Genomic DNA, 22,594 nt, shown 5'->3' with positions numbered 1-22,594 from the left:
GGAGCTCTAACAGTTGCTGAAGTCACTGTGACGGATCAGTGAGGCAGGGGAATACAGAAGGTTCAAAAAGGAGATGAAAAAACAAATTAGAGAAGCAGAAAAATTATAAGAAAAAGCAAGTTGAGGGGAATCCCAAAATCTTCTACATACAAACAAACCGTTAAAGAGTGGTGAAAGGAATAGGGACAATTAGGGACCAAAAAGTGAATTTACATATGCAGGCAGGGGCATGGTTGAGGTATTAAATGAATACCTGAACCTGTATTTACCCACAAGGCAAGGAATAGGGAGAGAGGAGAGTTGAACACACAGCCACAGGGATGGTGCAGGAGGAAGGGTTTCAGATACTTGGATAGTTGTGGCTCTTTCTGAGGTAGGTGGGACCTCTACAAACAGGATGGTCTTCACCTGAACCAGAGGGGTACCGATATCCTGGGGGGAAATTTGTTAATGCTCTTTGGGAGGGTTTAAGCTAATTCAGCAGGGGTAGGGAACCTAAATTGTAGTTCCGGTATACAGGAGGTTGAGAGTAGTGAGGTCAGAAATAAGGTTTCAAGGTCTCAAAAGGACACCGGCAAGCAAGAAGTTAGTTTGAAGTGTGTGTACTTCAATGCCAGTAGCATCCGAAATAAGGTGGGTGAACTTGCAGCATGGGTTGGTACCTGGCATTTCGCTGTTGTGGTCATTTTGGAGACATGGATAGAGTAGGGACAGGAATGGTTGTTGCAGGTTCTGGGATTTAGATTTTTCAGGTAGAACAGAGAAAATGGTAAAAGAGGGGGAGATGTGGCATTGTTAATCAAGGACAGTATTATGGTAACAGAAAGGACATTTGAGGACTCGTCTACTGAGGTAGTACAGGTTAAGATTAGAAACCGGAAAGGTCACCCTTTTGGGAGTTTCTATAGGCCTTCGAATAGTTCCAGAGATGTAGTGGAAGGGATTCTTGATAGGAGCGAGAGTGACAGGGTACTTGTTGTGGGGGACTTTAACATTCCAAATATTGACTAGAAATACTATAGTTTGAGTATTTTGAGATGGGTCAGTTTTTGTCCAATGTGTGCAGGAGGATTTTCTGACACAATATGTCAACAAGGGACAAGGCCACATTGGATTTGGTTCTGGGTAATGAACCTGGCCAGGTGTTAGATTTGGAGGTAGGTGAGCACTTAGGCATAAGTGACCATAATTTGGTTATGTTTACTTGAGCAATGGAACGGATAAGTATATACTGGAGGGCAAGAGTTATAGCTGGGGGAAAGGCAATTATGATGAGATTAGGCAAGATTCAGGATGCATAGGTTGGGGAACGAAACTGCAGGGGACGGGCACAAATGAAAAATTGGACTTATTTAAGGAACAGCTACTGCGTGTCCTTAAGTATGTACCTGTCAGGCAGGGGGGAAGTGGTCGAACGAGGGAGCTGTGGTTTACTAAAGAAGTTGAAGCTCTTGTCAAGAGGAAAAAGAAGACTTGTGTTAGGATGAGATGGAGAAAGTGAGAACTGCAGATGCTGGAGATCAGAGCTGAAAATGTGTTGCTGGAAAAGCACAGCAGGTCAGGCAGCATCCAAGGAACAGGAGAATCGACATTTCAGGCATAAGCCCTTCTTCAGGAATGAGGAAAGTGTGTCCAGCAGGCTAAGATAAAAGGTAGGGAGGAGGGACTTGGGGGAGGGGCGTTGGAATTGCAATAGGTGGAGGGAGGTCAAGGTGAGGGTGATAGGCGGGAGTCGGGTGGGGGCAGAGAGGTCAGGAAGAAGCTTGCAGGTTAGGAAGGTGGTGCTGAGTTCGAGAGTTTAGGATGAGATGAGAAGGCTCAGTTACGGCACTTGAGAGTTACAAGTCAGCCAGGAAAGATTGAAAGAGAGAGCTAAGAAGAACCAGGAGGGGACATGAGAAGTCATTGGCAGATAGGATTAAAGAAAACCCCAGGGCTTTCTATAGGTATATCAGGAATAAAAGAATGACTAGAGTAAGATTAGGGCTAATCAAGGATAGTAGTGGGAAATTGTGTGTGGAGTCAGAAGAGCTAGGGGAAGTGCTAAATGGATAATTTTCATTAGTATTCACACTGGAAAAAGATGATTTTGTTGAGGACAATACTGAGATACAGGCTACAAGAATAGATAGGATTGAGGTCCACAAGGAGGAAGTGTTAGCAATCCTGGAAAGTGTAAAAATAGATCAGTCCCCTGGGCCAGATGGGATTTATCCTAGGATCTCTGGGAAGCCAGGGAGGAGATTGCAGAGCCTTTGGCTTTTATCTTTATGTTGTCATTGTCTATAGGAATAGTGCCAGAAGACTGGAGGATAGCAAATGTTGTTTCCTTGTTCAAGAAGGGGAGTAGAGACAACCCTGGTAATTATAGACCAGTGAGCCTTACTTCGGTTATGGATAAAGTGTTGGAAAAGGTTATAAGAGATAGGATTTATAATCATCTAGAAAGGAATAAGCTGATTAAGGATAGTCAACACTGTTTTGTGAATGGTAGGTCGTGCCTCACAAATCTTATTGAGTTCTTTGAGAAGGTGACCAAAAAGATGGATATAGGTAAAGCGGTTGATGTGGTCCAAATGGATTGCAGTAAGGCATTTGATAGGGTTCCCCATGGTAGGCTATTACACAAAATAAATAGGCATGGTATTGAGGGATTTAGCAGTTTGGATCAGAAATTGTCTAGCTGAAAGAGGATAGAGGGTAGTGGTTGATAGGAAATGTTCATCCAGGGGTTCAGTTACTAATGCTGTACTGCAAGGATCTGTTTTGGGACCACTGCTGTTTGTCATTTTTAAAAATAACCTGGATGAGGGCGTAGAAGGATGGGTTAGTAAATTTGTGGATGACACTAAGGTTGGTAGAGTTATGGATATTGCCAAAGGATTTTGCAGGTTACAGAGGGACATAGATAAACTGCAGAGCTGGGCTGAGAGTTGGCAAATGGAATTTAATGTGGAAAAGTGTGAGGTGATTCACTTTGGAAGGAGCAACAGGAATAAAGAATATTGGGCTAATGGTATGATTCCAGGTAGTGTAGTTAAATAGAGAGATCTTAGTGTCCATATACATAGATCCCTGAAAGTTGCCACCCAGGTTGATAGGTTTGTTAAGAAGACATACAGTGTGTTAGCTTTTATTAGGAGAGGTATTGAGCTTTGGAGCCATGAGGTCATGCTACAGCTGTACATAGCTGTGATGTGACCGCACTTGGAGTATTGTGTACAGTTCTGGTCACCACATTATAGGAAGGATGTGGAAGCTTTGGAAAGGGGTTCAGAGGAGATTTACTAGGATGTTGCCTGGTATGGAGGGAAGGTCTTAAGTGGAAAGGATGAGGGACTTGTGGCTGTTTTCATTAGAGAGAAGAAGATTGAGAGGTGATTTTAGTTGAGACATACAAGATAATCGGAGGGTTAGATAGGGTGGATAGTGAGAGCCTTTTTCGTCAGATAGTGATGGCTAGCAGGAGGGGACATAGCTTTAAACTGAGGGGTGATAGATATAAGACAGATGTCAGAGGTAGTTTCTTTACTCAGAGAATAGTTGGGATGTGGAACACACTGCCTGCAACAGTAGTAGACTTGCCAACTTTAAGGGCATTTAAATGGTCATTGGATAGATATATGGAAAGAATGCAATAGTGTGGGATACAGATTGGTTTCACAGATCGGCACAACATCAAAGGCTGAAGGGCCTGTACTGCACTGTAATGTTCTATGTTCGAGGTGGATGTTACCCAGGCCGTACAGCAGAGGAGGATATTCTGCCACAAGATGAGTTCAAAAATAATAAGGAAGAAATAGTGGACCAACTGTTGTCACTTAAAGTTATCAAGGCTCTGGGACCAAATGAGATATGTCCAAGGATATTGAAGGGAGTGCGTGTGGAGATTTCAGGGGCACTAGCTATAGTCTTTCAGTCTTCATTAGAGCCAGGGAAGGTGCCAGAAAAGACTGGAGAAAACATTAAAACATTTATCACCTGATGAAGGAGCGTCACTCCGAAAGCTAGTGTGCTTCCAATTAAACCTGTTGGACTATAACCTGGTGTTGTGTGATTTTTAACTTTATCAAAAAAGGTTGTAAGGACAGAAACATAATTTCAGACCAGTCAGTTTAACGTCAGTGGTGGAGATGCTTCCAGAAAGAATTATTTGGTATAGAATTAGTAGGTACATGGAAAAAGGTGGATAGATGAAGAGGAGCCAGCATGGATTTCTAAAGGGAAAATCGTGTTCAGCTGACTTCCTCGAGTTATTTGAACAGGTAACAGTCAGGCTCAATAAGTGTAACACTGTTGATGTCGTGTACATGAACTTCCAGAAAACATTTGATACAGGAGTGTATGTGTCTTTGCTAACATTAAGCTAGGAGAAAGTGAGGACTGCAGATGCTGGAGATCAGAGCTTAAAAATGTGTTGCTGGAAAAGCGCAGCAGGTCAGGCAGCATCCAAGGAGAAGGAGAATCGGCGTTTCGGGCATAAGCCCTTCTTCAGGATTCTCCTTCTCCTTGGATGCTGCCTGACCTGCTGCGCTTTTCCAGCAACACATTTTTAAGCTAACATTAAGCTATTAATTATAACAGGGCAGCATGCTTGCAGTAGAGTGTCTTGTCTTGTCTTGTCTTTTCAGGAGAGTGATCCCAGGCAAGATAAGACCTGGTGAGTCTTGAGGAAATTTGCAGCTCAGGTTGAGGTTCTGGATGTAAGTTTGTTCGCTGAGCTGGAAGGTTCATTTTCAGACATTTCGACACCATACTAGATAACCCCATCAGTGAGCCTCCGCTGAAGCATTGGTGGTATGGCCTGCTTTTTATTTGTGTTTATGTTTCCTTGATTGGTGATGTCATTTCTTGTGGTGATGTAATTTCCTGTTCTTTTTCTCAGGAGGCGATAAATGGGATCCAAGTCAATGTGTTTGTTGATAGAGTTCCGGTTGGAATGCCGTGCTTCTAGAAATTCTCATGCGCGTCTCTGTTTGGCTTGTCCTAGGATGGATGTGCTGTCCCAATCAAAGTGGTGTCCTTCCTCATCTGTATATAAGAATACTAATGAGAGAGGGTTATATGTTTTTGTGGCTAGTTGATGTTCATGTATCCTGGTGGCTAGTATAAAGATAAGACCTTTACATTCTTAACCCATTGCTCTGATACAGTGGTGATATCGTGAGCATGTCTCTTCAAGCTGACATACTAACTGTGAGATATAGGGTAACAAGAGGGAACATTGGAAGCAGTGGATGGAGTGGTCGGCTTCATCAACATATTGTGATGGCTGCAAATCATACAGCCAGCATTTTCAGCTGACTCTCCTTCTGCCAGTAACTGGCTTGAGTTAATGGCTGGTTCCCCGCTGAAAGAGGCAAAAGTTCAGTTAATTGTCTTAATGCAGGAACACTGACCGGGTGAGCTTTAGGACACACTTGTGCCACTCCACCAGCTTTCCATGGCATTGCTTCCACCAATATTTCCACGAATGTATGCAGCCAAGTTTGCAAACGTACCCATGGCTGGAGTACCTGCTCCATAGGACAAACGGAAAGCTGGCGTATCATTGCTAAGTAACAGCACGCAGGGATAAGGGAGAACAAGGACCTTGTGGCTGGGGGTGCATGCAGCTTTAACAAGTAGCATATACCACCCCCCCCCCCTCCCCCAAGAGAAGTTAGGGATGGGTTGCACAGGGAGGGGAGTGGAAAATAAATGAAAGATGAATGCTGAGACCCAATTGCTCCCTCAATAACCTCCCATCAACCCCTTAACCTTCAGACACAGAATTTGCAAACCCTCCTTCAAGCAACTTTCATGGTCCCATTGCATGAAAATTTCCTGCAACTGTAACATGGCTAGATTCCTGGCAGAAAGAAAGCTTACAGTGCAAACGTTTTCTCATGACTGTAAGTAATAAATTGTGATAAGTGATATTTAAAATAATTCTTATTTCTTCTTTGTCTCTTCATGTTTTTCTTTTCTCCTTAATTTCACTTTCTGTGGTGATTTGATTCCAATTCGCCTCTTCCCTTCTCTGCTTTCCCCCCATTTGTTTTAATTCTTCACTCTCGCTGAAACACACTGCTGATTCACCAAGATCCCAGGAGTCCTGCTGACTGAAACCCCACTAAATCATGTCCAGCAGAACTGTGACCTTGCCATCAAGTATGATTGGCATCTTCTCCACAAGGGGCAACATCTCCTTCGCATCCACCTTGTCAAGCCCCTTCAGAATATTGTGTGTTTCAATGAAATCACCTTTCAGTCTTTGAAACTCCAATGAGGAGAGGCCCAATTTGCTTAATCATTCCTTATCAATTCTACCCTGTCTTCTGAGGATCTTCTCTGAACTGTTTCTAAAACAGAAGTGCCCTTCCTTAAGTAAGGACACCAAAATTGTACACACCAGTCCAGCTGTGGTCTGACCAATGCCCTGTACAGGTGCTGACAAGCAGGAGGCTGGAAAAGCACAGCAAACCAGGCAGTATCAGTAGGTGGAGAAGTCAACATTTTAGATGTAACTCTTCTTCAGGACTGGGGGTGAGTGGAAGGGGAGCTGCAGATAAAGTGGGGGTGGGGGAGGATTTTGGGTGGGGAGAGGGGCGGAGTGGTGAGGAAGGGATAGATGAATACAGATAGAGGATGCAACCTGTGGGTCGCTGGGAAGAATGAATTTGGTTGGTAGCTGGATCAGGGTCAGTCAGAGGAATGGAAGGGAGGGAGAAGGGCTGGAAAGGGAGTCGGGGGAATGGGTGGTCAGGTTATTTGGAATTGGAGAACTCAATGTTGAATCCTCTGGACTGTAGGCCACCCAGGCGGAAGATGAGGTGTTGTTCCTTTAATCTGTGCTTTGATTCGCTGTGGCAATGGAGGAGGCCAAGGATGGTCATGTCGGAAAGGGAGTGGTAAGGGGAATTAAAATGGGCAGTGACTGGGAGGGCAGGTTGGCCCCTGCAGACCTGGCTGAGATGCTCAGCGAAACGTGCCCTGAGTTTATGTTTGGTCTCCCCAGTTGTAGAGAAGACCAGCTCAGGAGAACTAGATTCAAGAAGAGGCAGGTGAACCTCAGTCTCACTGGGAAGGACAGTTTGGGGCGCTGGTTGGTGTGCCAGCAGGTTTTGCATCTTTTATGGTTGCAGGAGAAGTACTTGGGGGTTCAGGGGGATGGGGTGCACAGAGTTTGGTGGGGAGAATGGGGTGAACTAAGGATTGACAGAGGAAACGGTCCTTGCAGAAGGCAGAGAGGGGTGGGGAGGGGAAGATATTCTTGGTGGTAGGGTCTAATTGAAGTTGGCGGAAGTGTTTGAGGATGATATGTGGGATGTGGAAACTGGTGAAATGGTAGGTGAGGACAAGAGGGACTGTCTTTATTACGTTCGGAGGTAGGGGTGGTTCAGAGCAATGGAGTGAGGAATGGAGGAGGTGCAGTGGAGGGCTGTTTGGATGACAGCGGGGGGGGGGGGGGGGGAGCATGTCTTCAACGGACCCCCACTTCGAAAAAGTTCTCTGCCTCCCTCAGATGTGCACTCGGTGAGTCCCTTTCTCACTGCCACAGCGTTTGTGTCACTGTACAGGTATAGTAACTTGTATATTCCATTTCCCCTTACAGTAAACACCAACACTCAAGCCATCAGCTGCCAAGCCCCTTTACTCTGGAATTCTCTTCCTAAACCTTTCTGTCTCTCTATCTCTTTCTTCTTCATGAAGATACTCCTTATAATCTATATCTTTGACTAAGTATATAGTTCTGTCTTAGTATGTCCTCCTGTGGCTTGATATCAAATTCCTTCTGACTCCTGTAAAGCATCTTGAAATCTTTAAATGCTTTAAAGGTCGCTATATTATGGAGGCAAATTGTTGTTGTAAATGTTTCTGAATCTGTGCTGTAAGGTTATGTGGTTGTGACAACAGCACAAAATATTTGTTGCATTTCGAAATAACATTGGATCAGACGTCTGTTGCGTTTCTGAAATAATGATTTAAACGGCACTGGGCAATTGTTCATTCTGGAGGTTGAGTGTCGAGGATTGGGCAGGAGTAATCAGTTACTGAAGATAGTGACATTGGTGTAGTTTAGAGAAGTACAAAGAAACTTATGATAGGTTGCATAACATAAAAGCCAAGGCAATTTTGTTGGGTTTATTGTATGGTTAAATAACATTCAGAGCAAGAAAGCTTCTGTTTCTTTTTCTTCATTCACACAATGTAGGATTACTGGCTGGACCAACAATTGAAGCTGCAACAACTGTTTTCGTGAGCCGCTACTGTCCTTGTGATCCACAGTGCAGCTAGGGAGGGAGTTCCAGCTATTTGACCCATGGACGATGGAGGAACAGTGATGTAGTTCCAGTCAGGATGATGAGTAGCTTGTGGGTAAACTTGCAAGAGGTGGTGTTCCCATGTATCCGTCACCCTTGTCCTTCCAGATAGTAGAGGTTCTGGGTTTGGAAGGTGCTGCTGGGGCAGTGATTTTTTTTCCAGTGCATCTTGATGGTAGACACTGCTGCCAACATGTGTCAGTGGTGAAGGAAGTTCCTGAATGGTATTGGAGTTACACTCATCCAGGCAAGTGGGGAGCATTATTATTACATAGGGTGATGAAAATTTAACTTCAACAAAAAACATATTTTGTTCTGTAAAGTGAATTTAAATTGATTTAACATTTTCTGAATGGTTTAGTTTTTTGAAGAGAATCTTTATTTTATCTAAAGAAATGTTAGATTCAATTCAGGTTTCAGTCAATGACTGTTGGATATCCTCCACAACCTGGTCAGCAAAAATACAACAGCAAACTAGATTAGTATTTACATTATTTAGTAAATTTATGTTTACACTGTCAAGGACATGTGGGCATACTCCAAGAGATAGAATCATAGAGGCAACAGCATAGAAACAGGCCGTTTGGCCCAACTTGTCCATGCAGCCCAGTTTTCACAATTAATCTAGTTCCATTTGCTCCATATCCCATCCATTTACCTGTCTAAATGTTTCTTAAATGACAAAATTATACTCGCTTTTACCATTATCTCTGGCAGCCCATTCCAGCCAACTTCTGTAAGAAAAAATTTGGATCCTTCCGTATCTCTCCCATCTCACCTTAAATCTATGCTCTCTTGTTTTAGATCCATACCATGGAGAAAAGCTGTTGGCTACTTACCTAATCTATGCCTCTCATGATTTTATATAATTCTACAAGGTCACCCCTCAATCTCCTACACTCCAGGGGAAAAAAGCTCTAGCCTTTCCTTATTATTCAAACTTGTACTGAAAATGTGTTGCTGGAATAGCGCAGCAGGTCAGGCAGCATCCAGGGAACAGGAGAATTGACGTTTCGGGCATAAGCCCTTCTTCAGGAACGTCGATTCTCCTGTTCCCTGGATGCTGCCTGACCTGCTGCACTGTTCTAGCAACACATTTTCAGCTCTGATCTCCAGCATCTGCAGACCTCACTTTCTATTCAAACTTGTAGTTCAGTTAGCATTCTAGTAAATCTTTTCTGCACTCTTTCTAGTTTAATAATATCCTTTCTATGTTGGGCAAGCAGTACTCCAAATGTGACCATACCAACGATTTGCACAGATGCAGCAAGACATCCCAACTCCTATACTCAATGCCTTGACCAATGAAAGGTCTCTGCAGTTTTCACCCAATAATTGTCTCTGACCTTAGTTTAAATCGAGTCTGGGCTGACCAAGAATATTTACTGTTTACTTACTATAAGACTTTTTTAGATCTGGATACTTCCCCCTTGCTGCTTTTTTTTTTGTATTTCTTTCTTCTAAAATTCTATGTTTTGTATCTTCGATAGTTGTTCTGTATTTTGTGTTAAGATTTTTTAAATTCAGGTTTTTGGAGATGGCGCTGGAGAATGGCGACTTTGTAAACTTTTCACAGTACTCCAGTACTTCTGTGCTTGAGTACACATGACAGTAAAACATTATTCTAAAACCCAACTTCTATTTCATTGGTCTCCCGACTTATGCCTTGTAAATGGACGACAGGCTTTGGTAAGACAAGAAATGAGTTACTCGCCACAGAATTCCCAACATCTGATCTGCTTTTGTAACCACAGTATTTATATGACTAGTCCATGGTACCCCCTCATTGTTAATGGTGGGGATTCAGCCATGGTAATGTTATTGTATGGCATTTGTACAACACAAGTTACTCTACTTCAGCTTTATGAATCATTCCAAGTGGTATTTAATAATTTGAGGCATTGCTTGTGTGTGTGGAATGGTGGTAAAATCTCAGGTCTCATGCCTCCTACTTAAAAAAAAAAGATGTATGTTCAAAGCTGGGGCCTGTCCCTTTAAGGCCACTCCTCAAGTCTCTGAGTGATTACAGGTGATATCCATGGTGCCACCGTACACCCAAGAAGGGCAAGAGGTTAAATTCTGCTCTTCCCATCATGGTAGTTCATTAAATTTTGCGTGCAACCAATGCACATCACAATATTCTAACGCAGACTGTCTGCATATTCTGTCAGGAGATTTCACAACATTTACCGCAACAATTGTCAGCAACACAGACCCCATAAGATTTGGGATGCTACTGCAGCACTGCTGACTTTCCTTTGTCCCAATGCACGTCCATATGCATGTGATTCTGTCTCTGTCTGGATGCTCCAAAGTAGCTGAGTGCGCAACTTGCCCTCCCCAGCTGCAACAAGCAATAACAGAGGGACTTTTTGACTCGGATCCGGATTTCAAGTTCCACTCCAGATCTGAGCGTAAATCTGACAGGGATTTAAATCTGGTGCCAAGACACTCAACACATCCACTGCTGAGAGAGTCCTATGGTTGTGAAAGATACTTCATAGATACTAGCCTTTCTTCATGTGCGAATACATTTCAGCACTGTAAATGTTGTATTTTCAAAGAGAGAAAAATCTATAAATCTGTATCTTCACTGATAGTTTATTCAGTTTTTGTTTATCTTTCCCTTCTCTGTGGCAAGTGTGTGTTTATATTTACGGTGATTTTGGGACCAGTTGAAGCAGGAATGCAAACCAAGATAAAGCATCAAGGTCATGCCAAGGCGTCGTATTTCCATGTTAATGAGCCGAAGGTGTTTTTTAATACATAAACAAGCAGCCTCACCTCTGCACGGGGTTTGCTGACTTTCACGAAGCATGTGACTGATCCAAAGGCATCACCTTGCTGGAGGTTTTGGAAGTGTGAACAGGGAGCAGGTTACCTGGTTCACAATCTTCCAGCCATTGAGAGGGCAACTGGAAGGTCTGCTGCAGACTTTCCGTTTCTCAACGTGACCCCTTCCTCCACCGGAAAAGAAACAAACACTTGAAACGAAAACGAGATTTGTTTGGTCGGGCCAGGATCTTCTCCACAGGAATTGGCAGCAGGGAAAAGGAAGAAAGTAGTGCTTGAAGGATTTACTGGACGGACAAAGCATTGTCCTTCATTTTGGCACTTCTGAAGAAACAAGGAATCATGATTTCCTGGCTGCTCCTGTGCTCTTTGCTGTCGGTATGTATGTTGTAGATTGATTGAAGGTACATGGAAAGGTCGTTTAATGGGCTGTTTTGAGGTAAATATAAAAATAGCAAGTGTTGTTGTGGCTGCTCCATTTCTGAATATGTTTAAGGCTAAAATATAAAAATGTTTGGTCTCCTACAAAGTTAAAGAACCTGGTGAGTAAGTAGGGTTGAGATCTGTAATAATAGTGGGACAGGCTTCAAGAACTGAATGACCTATTCCCGCTCCTATTTGCTATGTTCTAATATTTCTACTATTGCACCCTTAGCACCAGATTAAATTCCTGTCAAGAAAACAGAAAACATACACCCACAAAGATTGTTACATCTTTGAGGTCAGCAATTTTTTTGAGGCCAGTTGCAAGGGCTGTTGCTACTTTTGCGCAAAACCTATTCCCGTTGCAAAGCAGAAACAACTGCTCCATACTTGTGCATCACATCATAATCCAGGCAATACGATCATGTCTGTGTGGAACAGCATTATTGCCTCAGGAGTACATCTTGAAAAGCATGTGGCTATTTGCTTACTGAGATGGTTGTGTCAAAATTGCTATGTGTGTCAATACTTACTGCAGGATACAGGTGGGCTGCTGAAGTGTATACAAGGGCATTGGAGGAGCACCTGAGTTTAGTAATGGGTGTGGCAATGGTGCCGCCACCTCAGTGTGTCAACTTAATTTGTGTCGAAGCTTCAAGCCCCATCTCGGTGGGGGAATACACTGGGTGCAAGTTATGCTCCTGTTGCATAGAACCTTGGTATAAATCATACCTGCAATACTGCATCCAAATCTGGACTCTGCAAATTCACTTTCTCCAATTAAATATACCTGACTGGTGTTTTATGAATCAAGTGGCTGGTACATTTAGATTGCTATTTGTCTACATAACAACCAAATTAAGGCACAATGTAAATACTTTTATTGGATCCATGTTTAATGATTGACTGTTAACATTGGAAAAGGTGCTTGAGATCTCAGAAATGCTCCCTTCACTTCACATGCTGTCAATCAAACTGTTAGATGCTGATTTGCAAATCACAAACCAGACAAGTTTCACATTATTTTTGTCTTTCTAAATCCTCATTCTTGGCTGGAAATTGAGTAGCCAGAAATCCTACCTTATTTCCATTAGCTTCATCTCCTGGCCCCTACCTCTGTTTTGGATAATACTTAACCACTTATAGCCCCAGACTTTGTATGGGGTCTGAATTCAGCCTACCTTCAGCATGCCAATTGAAACTTGGGACTCCTGGCTGGAAATCATAATGAACAGGATTTCCATGTATTACAGTGTGATATGAATGGGAAACTCGTTACTGTTCTACCTCATAAGAATGGCTATATTTAAATAGTGCTACATTTGCTTAAAAAATGCATTGCGGCATCCTTAGGTTGTAAAGTGCTCCCTTTTTTCTGTCCCACTTGTCACGACTATGTGAGAAGGGGTCATGGTTCTTTTTTTCTGAACTCCTCTCAATCAGTTGTACCATTTCTTTCTTAGTGCATGCCTAAGATACTTCAACTAAAGTTAAAAATCACGCAACACCAGGTTATAGTCCAACAAGTTTATTTGGAAGCACTAGCTTTTGGAGCTAGTGCTTCCAAATAAACCTGTTGGACTATAACCTGGTGTTGAGTGATTTTTTTTTAAACTTTATACACCCCAATCCAACACCAGCTCCTCCAAATCATCAACTAAACTAGATAGCCAGATTAAAAATGAAGGAGAGTCGATTCAAATTCTTGTGTAAAAGAGACTTTACTACCCTGAAAAAGTACTCAAACACACCAGTAAACACACTGGTAATGAGCTTACAAAAAAGGTGAAGGAGAGGGTATTAATAAAAGCAGTTACAGTTCATGGTTTCTTTTAAGAGCCTTTGAGTTGTGAGAGTGAAACCTGAGTTGTAACAGTTTGAGTGTCCTGTTTCCTAATGAGTAGCAAAGCTAGCAGCTACCCTCAATTTCCCTGTGAATGGTAGTTTTTCTGAAGCTAGTTTCTGAGCTTGAGGGAAATCTCCAGAGACAGAAGCCTTCTTTATCCTTGCTGTATGCAATCCAAGTGGCTCTGTCTCTTTTTGCTGTTCATAGCAAGCTATTGAAATTTTGTTTGTTTGTTTATTCCAATGTTTTTCCCAAGTAGAACATTCCACAGATCACCTTTCCTCTTTCAATAGGTGAAGTTAACAGATAAGTAAAACCAGAGATGTGATTTCTTTGACACCCTACTGAATTTCAGTGCCCTTTGATTGAAATGGTAATTCCAAAGTAACTAGTTTTCACATAGTTCATGTAGGTCGCCTGGGCTTTTTTAGGTGATCACTGGCCATTTTAAGTCAACAGCGTCCTTTTGAAACCGGTTCTTGAAAATCTTACATTCAAGTCAAACGATAAAAGTTGAATAGTCATCAACCATTTTCACTATAATCATAACACAATACAAAGGAACAGAATAAAATAGAAAAAGCTGCTGCACCAAAAGGCAGCTTGGCTCAGTGATAGCAATTTGTAAGAAGGAGCTGACCCAAAAATATAAAATCATTTTTGACAGTACATGCATTTAGCTAATGAAAACTACAGCCACAGTACAATTTAAATATGCAGTACGACATCTGACTTGGTTTTCCATGCATCTGCTGAGCATGACCTTACTGTTGTTGGAATTGTTAAATTGACCTTTGCTTTGGGAAATCATCAATATCATCATTGTGTGTCCTACTTCTTCGCTAATCATGCATTGATCCAACGCATAAGTAAGTGTTGATGTTTACTGCTGAAATCTAGGATTTCCTGAATAGTTTAAGAAGAACATTACCTTGATTTAATTGTACCTAAAAAATGGCAGTGCAAATTACTTCAAGACGTGTACGTGCTAAGACACAGAATGGTCTCTCTTAGTGTTGCTTTGTTTATATCATTGTGCCACTTCAGATAGGAATAAGAAACCTTTCCTCTTTGGCGCAGGCTGTCCTCATTGTGTTCGAGGTCAAGTGAGACAGATGCTTCCTAATTTCAAAAGTGTTCCCATTCCTTTTCACAAATGGGAAGTTGTAATGCTTAATGAGTTTCAGGTCAGTTGATCCTTCTAATAAACAGATGCATTTTTTTAGTGCCTGCTTCTAGATTTAATACAACAGAAGAACAGAACTACACAATAGACCTAATCTTTTGGTATCTAGGCATACCACTGAAGGTACGCATTGGGACCTGTGGACACAATAGGATCAAGAATAGTCCATTGAGAATGATCTGCCATTCAATTAAATCTTGGTTGATCACCTCCTCAGTACAACTTTCCTATACTTCCCATATTCTTTGGTGTGATTACCCTCCGGATATCTATTGATTTCTCTTGAGTTAAAAATCACACAACACCAGGTTATAGTCCAACAGGTTTAATTGGAAGCACACTAGCTTTCGGAGTGACACTCCTTCATCAGGTGATAGTGGAGGGCTCAATCCTAACACCAAATCATGATTTCTCTGGAAGCTGCTTAATGATTACTGGAAGCTCTGAGAAATTCCAAATATTCACCTGAGTGAAGTGAGGAGGAACCACTTCAGTCCTGTGTAGCTTGCACTTTATCCTAAGATTCTATGCCCTGGTTTAGGACTCACCAGCCAGGGAAAACATTTTGTCTACATCCACCCAACCACCTGATGTGTGAACCTATTTGGGAAATGCCCAGGAAATTTCAACATCTCTCTGCCTGGGTCCCTAGTCAAATGTCTCTGACTTTGAGTTAGAGTCAGAAACTTCGGACAGTTCCAGAATGCTTAACGTTATAGTTATCCAGAAAATATTGTACAGGAGAGAAAATAGTCTAATGCCTGAGAAATGACTGAACTCACACTAACCCCTTTAGCTCCTCCTGACTACCATCCTCCTGACCACACAGCAGGCAAGATCTGATTATCTTTCTTGACAACCCACCTACTCACTTCACCCATTTGCTTACCTACCCCTCTCACTCACACACTGACTTGCATACCTCCCTGATCTTCCATTTACCTATCTCACCCAGCTACGCATTCACATGCCAACTCACTCACTCACCCATCCACCCATTCAGTAACATTCAAAGAAACTGGATGTTTAAACTTGCCGTGAAAAGCAGGCAATGCTATTAAAAGGAGATATGTCCAATCTTTCCCCATTGCTACTCAACTTGAATGGCCAGCCCCTGGGTTGGAGTGTAATAGGAGTTGCCCTCCACATTTCTGTGACAGCTGAGATCTGAAGATTATGGAAGAAATATCAGTCAGGGGAACGTTTTGAACACAGCATTAATCCAACCCCCATTGTCATTGCTTGGAAGGTTTTGGTTAACAGAACCACTGCCTCATACAAGTGCAGCGATGCTGCTTGAGGCAAGACATAGTTTCGCCAGTATTTCTTCTCCCTTTGAGTGAACAGAGATTTAATTTTATAAATTGAATGTGGGCATAAAAAGGTGATATGATCAGAGAGTATCTATCTTGTGAGGCTATCAAGGGCCCGATTGTGGTGCAGTAGTAGTGCCACTACCTCTGAGCCAAACAATCCAGGTTCAAGTCTCACCTTATCCAGAAGTGTGGAAAAACATCTCTGAACAGGTTATTAGAAAATATCCATCTTATGGTGCAGGTGCTTGCGGAAGAGGATAGTGTCCCGGCCTTTGAGCCAAAAGACCTGGGTTCAAGACCCACCTGCCCCGAGGTTGCAAAATAACATATGTGAACAGATTCATTAAAAATGCCTTTAGATGCAAGTCTTAAGGAACTTGGTAGTGCCCCTACCTCTGAACCAGGAGGCCCAGGATCAAATGCCACCTGCTCCAAAGGTGTGTAATAACATCTCTGGACAGGTTGATTTAGAAAATACCTATATAAAGAAACATTACCGACACTAGGATGGGAAGTAGGGTGCAATGTCATATACTTGTAAATCTTCACTTTGTAAATAAATCTAAAATTCATAAAGATTGACTTCAGGTCATCTCCTACACCAAATGGCTGTTAGATGTTTAACATGAGTTGTGTGTTCGTGTCCGTCTCCAGTAACTTAAATGCAAATAGTTCCAAGCTGACACTTCAAGTACAATATTGAGAGAGTGCGCTGAACTGGCTGGTTATGTCAACTTTCAGGTAAGTTAAAAAAATCTGGGCCTTGTCTGCCCTGTGCCATCGGTTCTTTTGCTTCTATCTGTAAAATAGCAGAAGAGTGCTGCCCGGTCTCCTGAGAAATATTCATTCCCTCAGCCCACACTTGCAAACATGATCTTATTGCTGATTTTGGGGATCTTGCTGTTTGAAAATTGGCTGCTTCATGCCCTACTTCAAAAATAACTTTTGGCTGTAAAATGTTTCAGGGTGTCCTGAAGCCTTGAATATCATTTCTTCCTTTTCTTTGCTGTTGTATTCTGTGCTCCCTGCTTGTAAGATAATAAAAGGGTTGGCACAGTGGTTCAATGGTTAGCACTGCTGCCACACAGCTCCAGGGGCTTGGGTTTGATTCCAACCTCAGGTGTCTGTTTATGTGGAGTTTGCATTATCCCTGTGTCCGTGTGGGTTTCCTCCAGGTGCTCTGGTTTCCTCCCACAATCCAAAGATCTACAGGTTAGGTGAATTGGCCATGCTAAATTGCCCATTATGTTTAGAGATGTGTAGGTTAGTAGCATTAGTCAGGGATAAATGTAGATAGGGGAATGGGTCTGGATGGTTTTCTCTTCGGAGGGTCAATATGGATTTGTTGGGCCGAATGGCCTGTTTCCACACTGTAAGGATTCTAAGAAAAGTCATCAAGCTGTCTCCCCCGCCCTCTGAAGGCTGTTCACCCTATTCCCTACCCCAGAGTCAGTAAGTACCTTCCTTGATGGCAGCTGAAGGCCAGCTCTTTACCCATGTCACTAGACTTGATTTCAAAGCCAAGCTTGGCAGGTATTTGGAATGGAGCCCTCAGTCCACATGTGTATTTTCAAACAGAATTTCTACAAAGTTGTTAGAAGGGAATTCCTCGTTTGTTCCTAGCGCAATGGCTGAGATCATTTGTAGAGTTTGAGCAGCTGTTTGGCTGAATCAACTACCTCTCAGCATGGACTGGGAACCTCTGTCCGTGTAGATTGGTACCATGCCACACTTAGCATTCTCCATTAGGCAATTAGGAGAGCCTGTGCATCCACATTTGATGCCAGCTTCTACAAAGCAATTCTATTTTGAGCTCGTTGGTGTGAGGAAACCAGATTTACTGTTGACTGGTGTGAAATGTTTCTGTCTAGTAGCAGCTGGTGTAATGTATCTGTATTGTCAGCTGGTTCAATGCATAGAATTTTGAGACCGTGGGTTTGGTATTGATGAGGCATTTTATCAGTTAGGACGGTGGCAGTGGGGAGTCCTGCCACCTCCATCACTATTTTAGTTCATGATGAGCAGACCCATCAAAGGCCTCCATACTTGCTCTTTAAGAATATAATTAATTAATCAGTATTTCATTTGTGAAATGTAGTTGTCCTTCAGTCACTGATTGCACTCAGAATTGATATGTGTAAGCACTTCATCTGGATGGGTATGTGAATAAGAAAGGTTTAGAGGGATATGGGACTAAACTTGGCCAACTTGGTCAGCATGGACAAGCTGGACTGGAGGGATTGTTTCCATGCTGTATAACTCTATGATTCTATAATTCTATTTTCTTTCATACATGCCATACCCAAACTAAGTGTGGTTCCCAGCCCTATCAATTCCCAGAAACTAGCCAACAATGGTCCCTCGAAATTTTACTGTTATGTTTCTGAACACATCTCCATTCTTCCCTGTTGTGTGGCACAATTTTCTTCCATTGCCTTGGCTGAGATTAAGAGGGAACAATGTGCAGAATGGTAGTGTGAACCTTCAGCTCAATCAGTGTGGCATAATACCTGGATAAATGAGTTTATGCTGCACAAAATCATTTCATTATTCTCTGATTAACTGTAATAAATTAGAAAATACATTTTGCATTACAAGAGACCTAGGAGTTCAGGTATATCATTCGTTGAAGGTTGCATCACAGGTAGACAGTGTGGTAAATAAGGCATTTGACGTGCTTGACTTCATTGCTCAGACCGTTTGGGTATAAGAGCTGGGATATTATGTTGAGATTATGTAAGATGTTGGTGAGGCCTCTTTTGGAGTACTGTGTACAGTTCTGGTCGGCCTGCTATAGGAAGGATGTTATTAAATTGGAAAGGAAGCAGAAAAGATATACAAGGATCTTACTGGGATTGGAGAGTTTGAGTTATACAGAGGCAGGATAGGCTGGGACTTTCTTCCCTGGAATATAGGAGATTGAAGGGTGACCTTATAGAGGTTTATAAAATCATGAGGGGCATGGATAAGGTAAACAGCAAAGGTCTTTTCCCTAGATTAGGGGAGTTCAGTACTAGAGGGTATAATTTTAAGGTGATAGGAGAAAGATTTAAAAGGAACGGAAGAGAAACTTTTCCACACAAAGGGTGGTGCGGATATGGAATGAACTGCCAGAAGATGTGATAGATGCAGGAACAGTTATAACATTTAAAAGACATTTGGACAGATATAGGAGTAGGAAAGATTTAACGGGATATAAACCAAGTGTGGGAAATTTGGGACTAGTTTAGTTTGGGAAACCTAGTCGGCATGGACAAGTTGGACCGAAGGATCTGTTTCTATGCTGTATGACACCAAATGCAAATTTAATAGAATGTTGTTAGTTTTTCACATGTCCACAATTTTAAGACACTTTCATGTCACCAGTTTTTATTGCTCCATTATTGGCAGCTGTCCCTTCAACTGTCCCAACTCCTCCCTAATCCTCTCTGCCTCTCTTTACTTCTTTTAAAATACTTCCCTTTTGACCAAGGTTTTGGTCATATGCTCTGATATCTCCTTATGTATCTTGCTTAATTAATGCTGCTTTGAATCACTTTGGGATGTTGTACTGTCTTGAAGCTGATATATAAATGAGCGTTGATTGCTGTTTTGCTCTCTCTCTTACTGATATCTAGCTGCCAGTGCATAATTAAACCAGTCAACATTGCAAATGCTTTCACCGAAGAGTTAGATTAAGTGTAGAAGCTTTAAAATTACCAGCCAACAGTTTGGAGAGTACTCTCAAAACTGACCACTGTCTGGCATTTACAGAGGGGTTTAGATTAGATTACTTAGTGTGGAAACAGGCCCATCATCCTTGTGCCAACTCCTTGGAAGAGTATTCCAATCAACCCCTGCTCTTTCTACATAGCCCTGAAAATCTTTGCTTTTTGATTAATCCCCTTTGAAAGTTATTGATGAATCTGCTTCCACCACCTTTTCAGTCAGTGTGTTCCATATTATTACATTAAAAGAAGATTCTGGTCATCTCCCCTCTGGTTCATTCACCATTTGCCTTCAGTGGAAACAGTTTTTCTCTCTGTCTCCCTCACAGTTTGAGTTAGAAGAATATAAGGAGTACAGGAGATAAAATAATTTGAGTTAATCACTCTAGTTAAGCTTCTGGAATAGCCTCCATTGGAATAAATGCTTCATTCTTTGCTTTATCATCCATGATTTTGTGACTCCCTGCATTTAATGATGTGTTCTTAATTCTGGAGAGCTGCTGGCTGGTTTAGTTGTTAAATGCTAAAGCTATAGCACAGAATGAATCTTTGTGATTTGCGATCAATTTCAATTAGTGCCATTGTCAATTAAGATCTCTTGGTAGACTCAGACTCAGACATCACAGAGGTACATTTATGTTGCGAGTTAACAATACTGGATTGTTTGTGTTCCATTAATCAATGTGATAGCAATGAGATAAAATGATCAACAAATTTGCCAGTTTTCACAATTTTTCTGTCATATTTTGAGTTCTTACTTATGACAGAATTAATGTGTTCATTTCAATTGGCCGTGCTGTCTTTTACTGTAACATGCTTTGTGTGTCAATATATTGTGAAAACTGGTATTACTATAGTAACAGCTGTTAATGCACGATTACCTTCATTATCATCCTATTTACATCATTTCATCTACCTCAACACCTCGACTGTGATCAGTGTTCTTCCTGCACAACATGAAAACAAATTACGTTTAAAAAAAATTAATAAACAGCTAGGAGCTAGCTGAGTGTAGTAACTCAATTTTAATGTTCTGTTGCTGCTTATAAACTGCTTAATCTTTGCTCTTATAGTTTAATAAGCCTTTCAGCTGAATGATGGCTTATTCATTGCAGACTACCCATATTTCTATAGTTGCATAAAGTGCCAGTGGTTATCCGTCAGATTCTTTGGTTATTTGGTTTATCCTATGCAGTGCTGAGGGAGTACTGCAATAAAGGACGTTGCCATCTTATTGGGGAAGTTTTAAATCATTTACTTTCTCAAGTGAATGTAAAACAATCCCACAGTACTATTTGAAGGAGATCTGGTGAGTTTTCCACTGTGTTGTAATCAACATTTATCTCTCAAACAACACCATTAAAAGAGGTTATCCACCTTCTATTGTGTTGCTTTTAGCAGGAACTTGCTGTGTGCAAATTGGTTGCGGTGTTTCCTACACTACAATAATGGCTGCACTTCAAAGTACTTCATTGTCTGCAAAGCTCTTGAAAATGTGTTGAGATTGTGAAAACTGCTTTATAAATGAAAGCTCTTGCTTTTTTAAAAAAAAATGGGACAGAACAGCACAGAAAGGGCAATTAGGCACATTATTGTTCTGATTGGTAAAGCACATCTTGCCTTTCATAATTTCTTTGTGCTAAGTGCAGAGTTAGGTTTAACTGGTTGGAAGTATTCCTGAAGGTGTCATCATGTAACTTTGCACCTCCCCCCAATTAGCCCACAAAGTCAAACAGCCCTTTTTTTTATTCCAATCCACAATATTATCATAGCTAATAAACAAAAGCTTTTGAAGGAAATGAGGAGGAAAGAAAGCACATACAGTAATTGATTTTCATTCTCCAACAAGTCTTATCCTGAATCAAAAAGAGAAATTGCTGGAAAAGCTAAGCAGGTCAGGCAGCACCTGTGGAGAGAAATCAGAATTAACATTTCTGGTTGAGTGATCCTTCCTCAGACCAATCTTGTCCTGAGTTGCCTCAAGATTGGACTTGAATTGCTGGAGTCTTCAAAACAAGACTGGAGTTTTTGTAACCCCTTCTTTGTGATGGCACAAGGTGGCACCTTATCTTTTTCATTCATTCATAGCATCTTGGCATCACTGCCAGCATTTATTCCCATCACTAATGACTGTTAAAGTGGTGGTGAGCTGCCTTTTTGAACTGCTGCAGTCCATGTGCTGTAGGTAGACCCACAATGCAGTTAGAGATGGAATTCCAGGATAGTGGAATGGGAGAGGTAATGGGTTTGGAAGGAGCCTTTGTGAATTTCTGCAATGTTTCTTGTATGCTGCTGTAACTAAACATTGGTGCTGGATGGAGTGAAGGTTTGAGTGTGTGATGCCAACTGTTTTATTCTGGATTATGTCAAACTTAAGTGTTGTTGGAGATATAGTTCTTCATTCAAGTTGGGAATATCTCATCAAACTCCTGACTTCTATCTTGTAGGTGGTGGGCAAACCTTGAAGAGTCAGGAGGCAAGTTACTTTGCAGCAAGTGATCTACTTTTTCTAGCTGATCAAATATTGAGAGACAATCAAACTCACTTTATCATGAGTCAGTCAGATCCCAGAATGCATGAAATTGGCTTCAGTATCAGCTGTTGTTTGAGTTGTTGAGCAACCAAAATGGCATCCACTGTCTGTATAATGGTCAGCACTGTCCCCTCCAAGGGGAGCAGAGTAAACGTGCAATCTCATTAGACCCTATTGCATCTGGTCACACACTACCCTGCATCGATAGCAACTTCCTCCCGCTGCTTTTTAAGCATGTTTCTGGAGTACCTGTGAATACAGGATATTATTTCCAGCACCACCTCCAAGTTTTCTCATGTAGCATATCGAAGACTTGGAGCTTGCTCACTCCCGCCTTGATCATTCTTCGATGTTTTACTGCTCAGATCCAATGCCTACACTACTCCCAGCCCCTGTTCCAGCTACAATGCATGTCCCCTTTTAAGTGGAGCAGATCAGCTTTAGGTAGTAGAAGAAAGTGATGTTTTTGGGCCCACTAATGACA

The 22,594-nt window shown here is 41.8% G+C and overlaps 1 protein-coding gene across 7 annotated transcripts in view; it reads left to right on the top strand.

The window, feature by feature from the left end:
* Positions 1-22,594, top strand: part of LOC122562673 (PALM2-AKAP2 fusion protein) — a 378,231-nt gene that overhangs the window by 247,436 nt on the left and 108,201 nt on the right. The window contains exon 1 of one of the 7 annotated variants that reach the window (XM_043715678.2): positions 11,219-11,477. The exons of the other annotated variants lie outside the window; for them this stretch is intronic. Within the exon in view, the coding sequence (XP_043571613.2) occupies positions 11,442-11,477 (36 nt within the window). The 5' untranslated portion in view covers positions 11,219-11,441. Of the gene's footprint in view, positions 1-11,218; positions 11,478-22,594 lie in introns of those variants that run through there. 7 annotated transcript variants of the gene reach the window in all.

The sequence above is a fragment of the Chiloscyllium plagiosum genome, unplaced genomic scaffold, assembly GCF_037043375.1.
Source record: "Chiloscyllium plagiosum isolate Xiang-an unplaced genomic scaffold, Cpla_swu_hap1 HiC_scaffold_2, whole genome shotgun sequence".
NCBI classification, from domain to species: domain Eukaryota; kingdom Metazoa; phylum Chordata; class Chondrichthyes; order Orectolobiformes; family Hemiscylliidae; genus Chiloscyllium; species Chiloscyllium plagiosum.
Note: the sequence above shows the minus strand (reverse complement) of the source record. Positions and strands in the feature narration are given on the sequence as shown.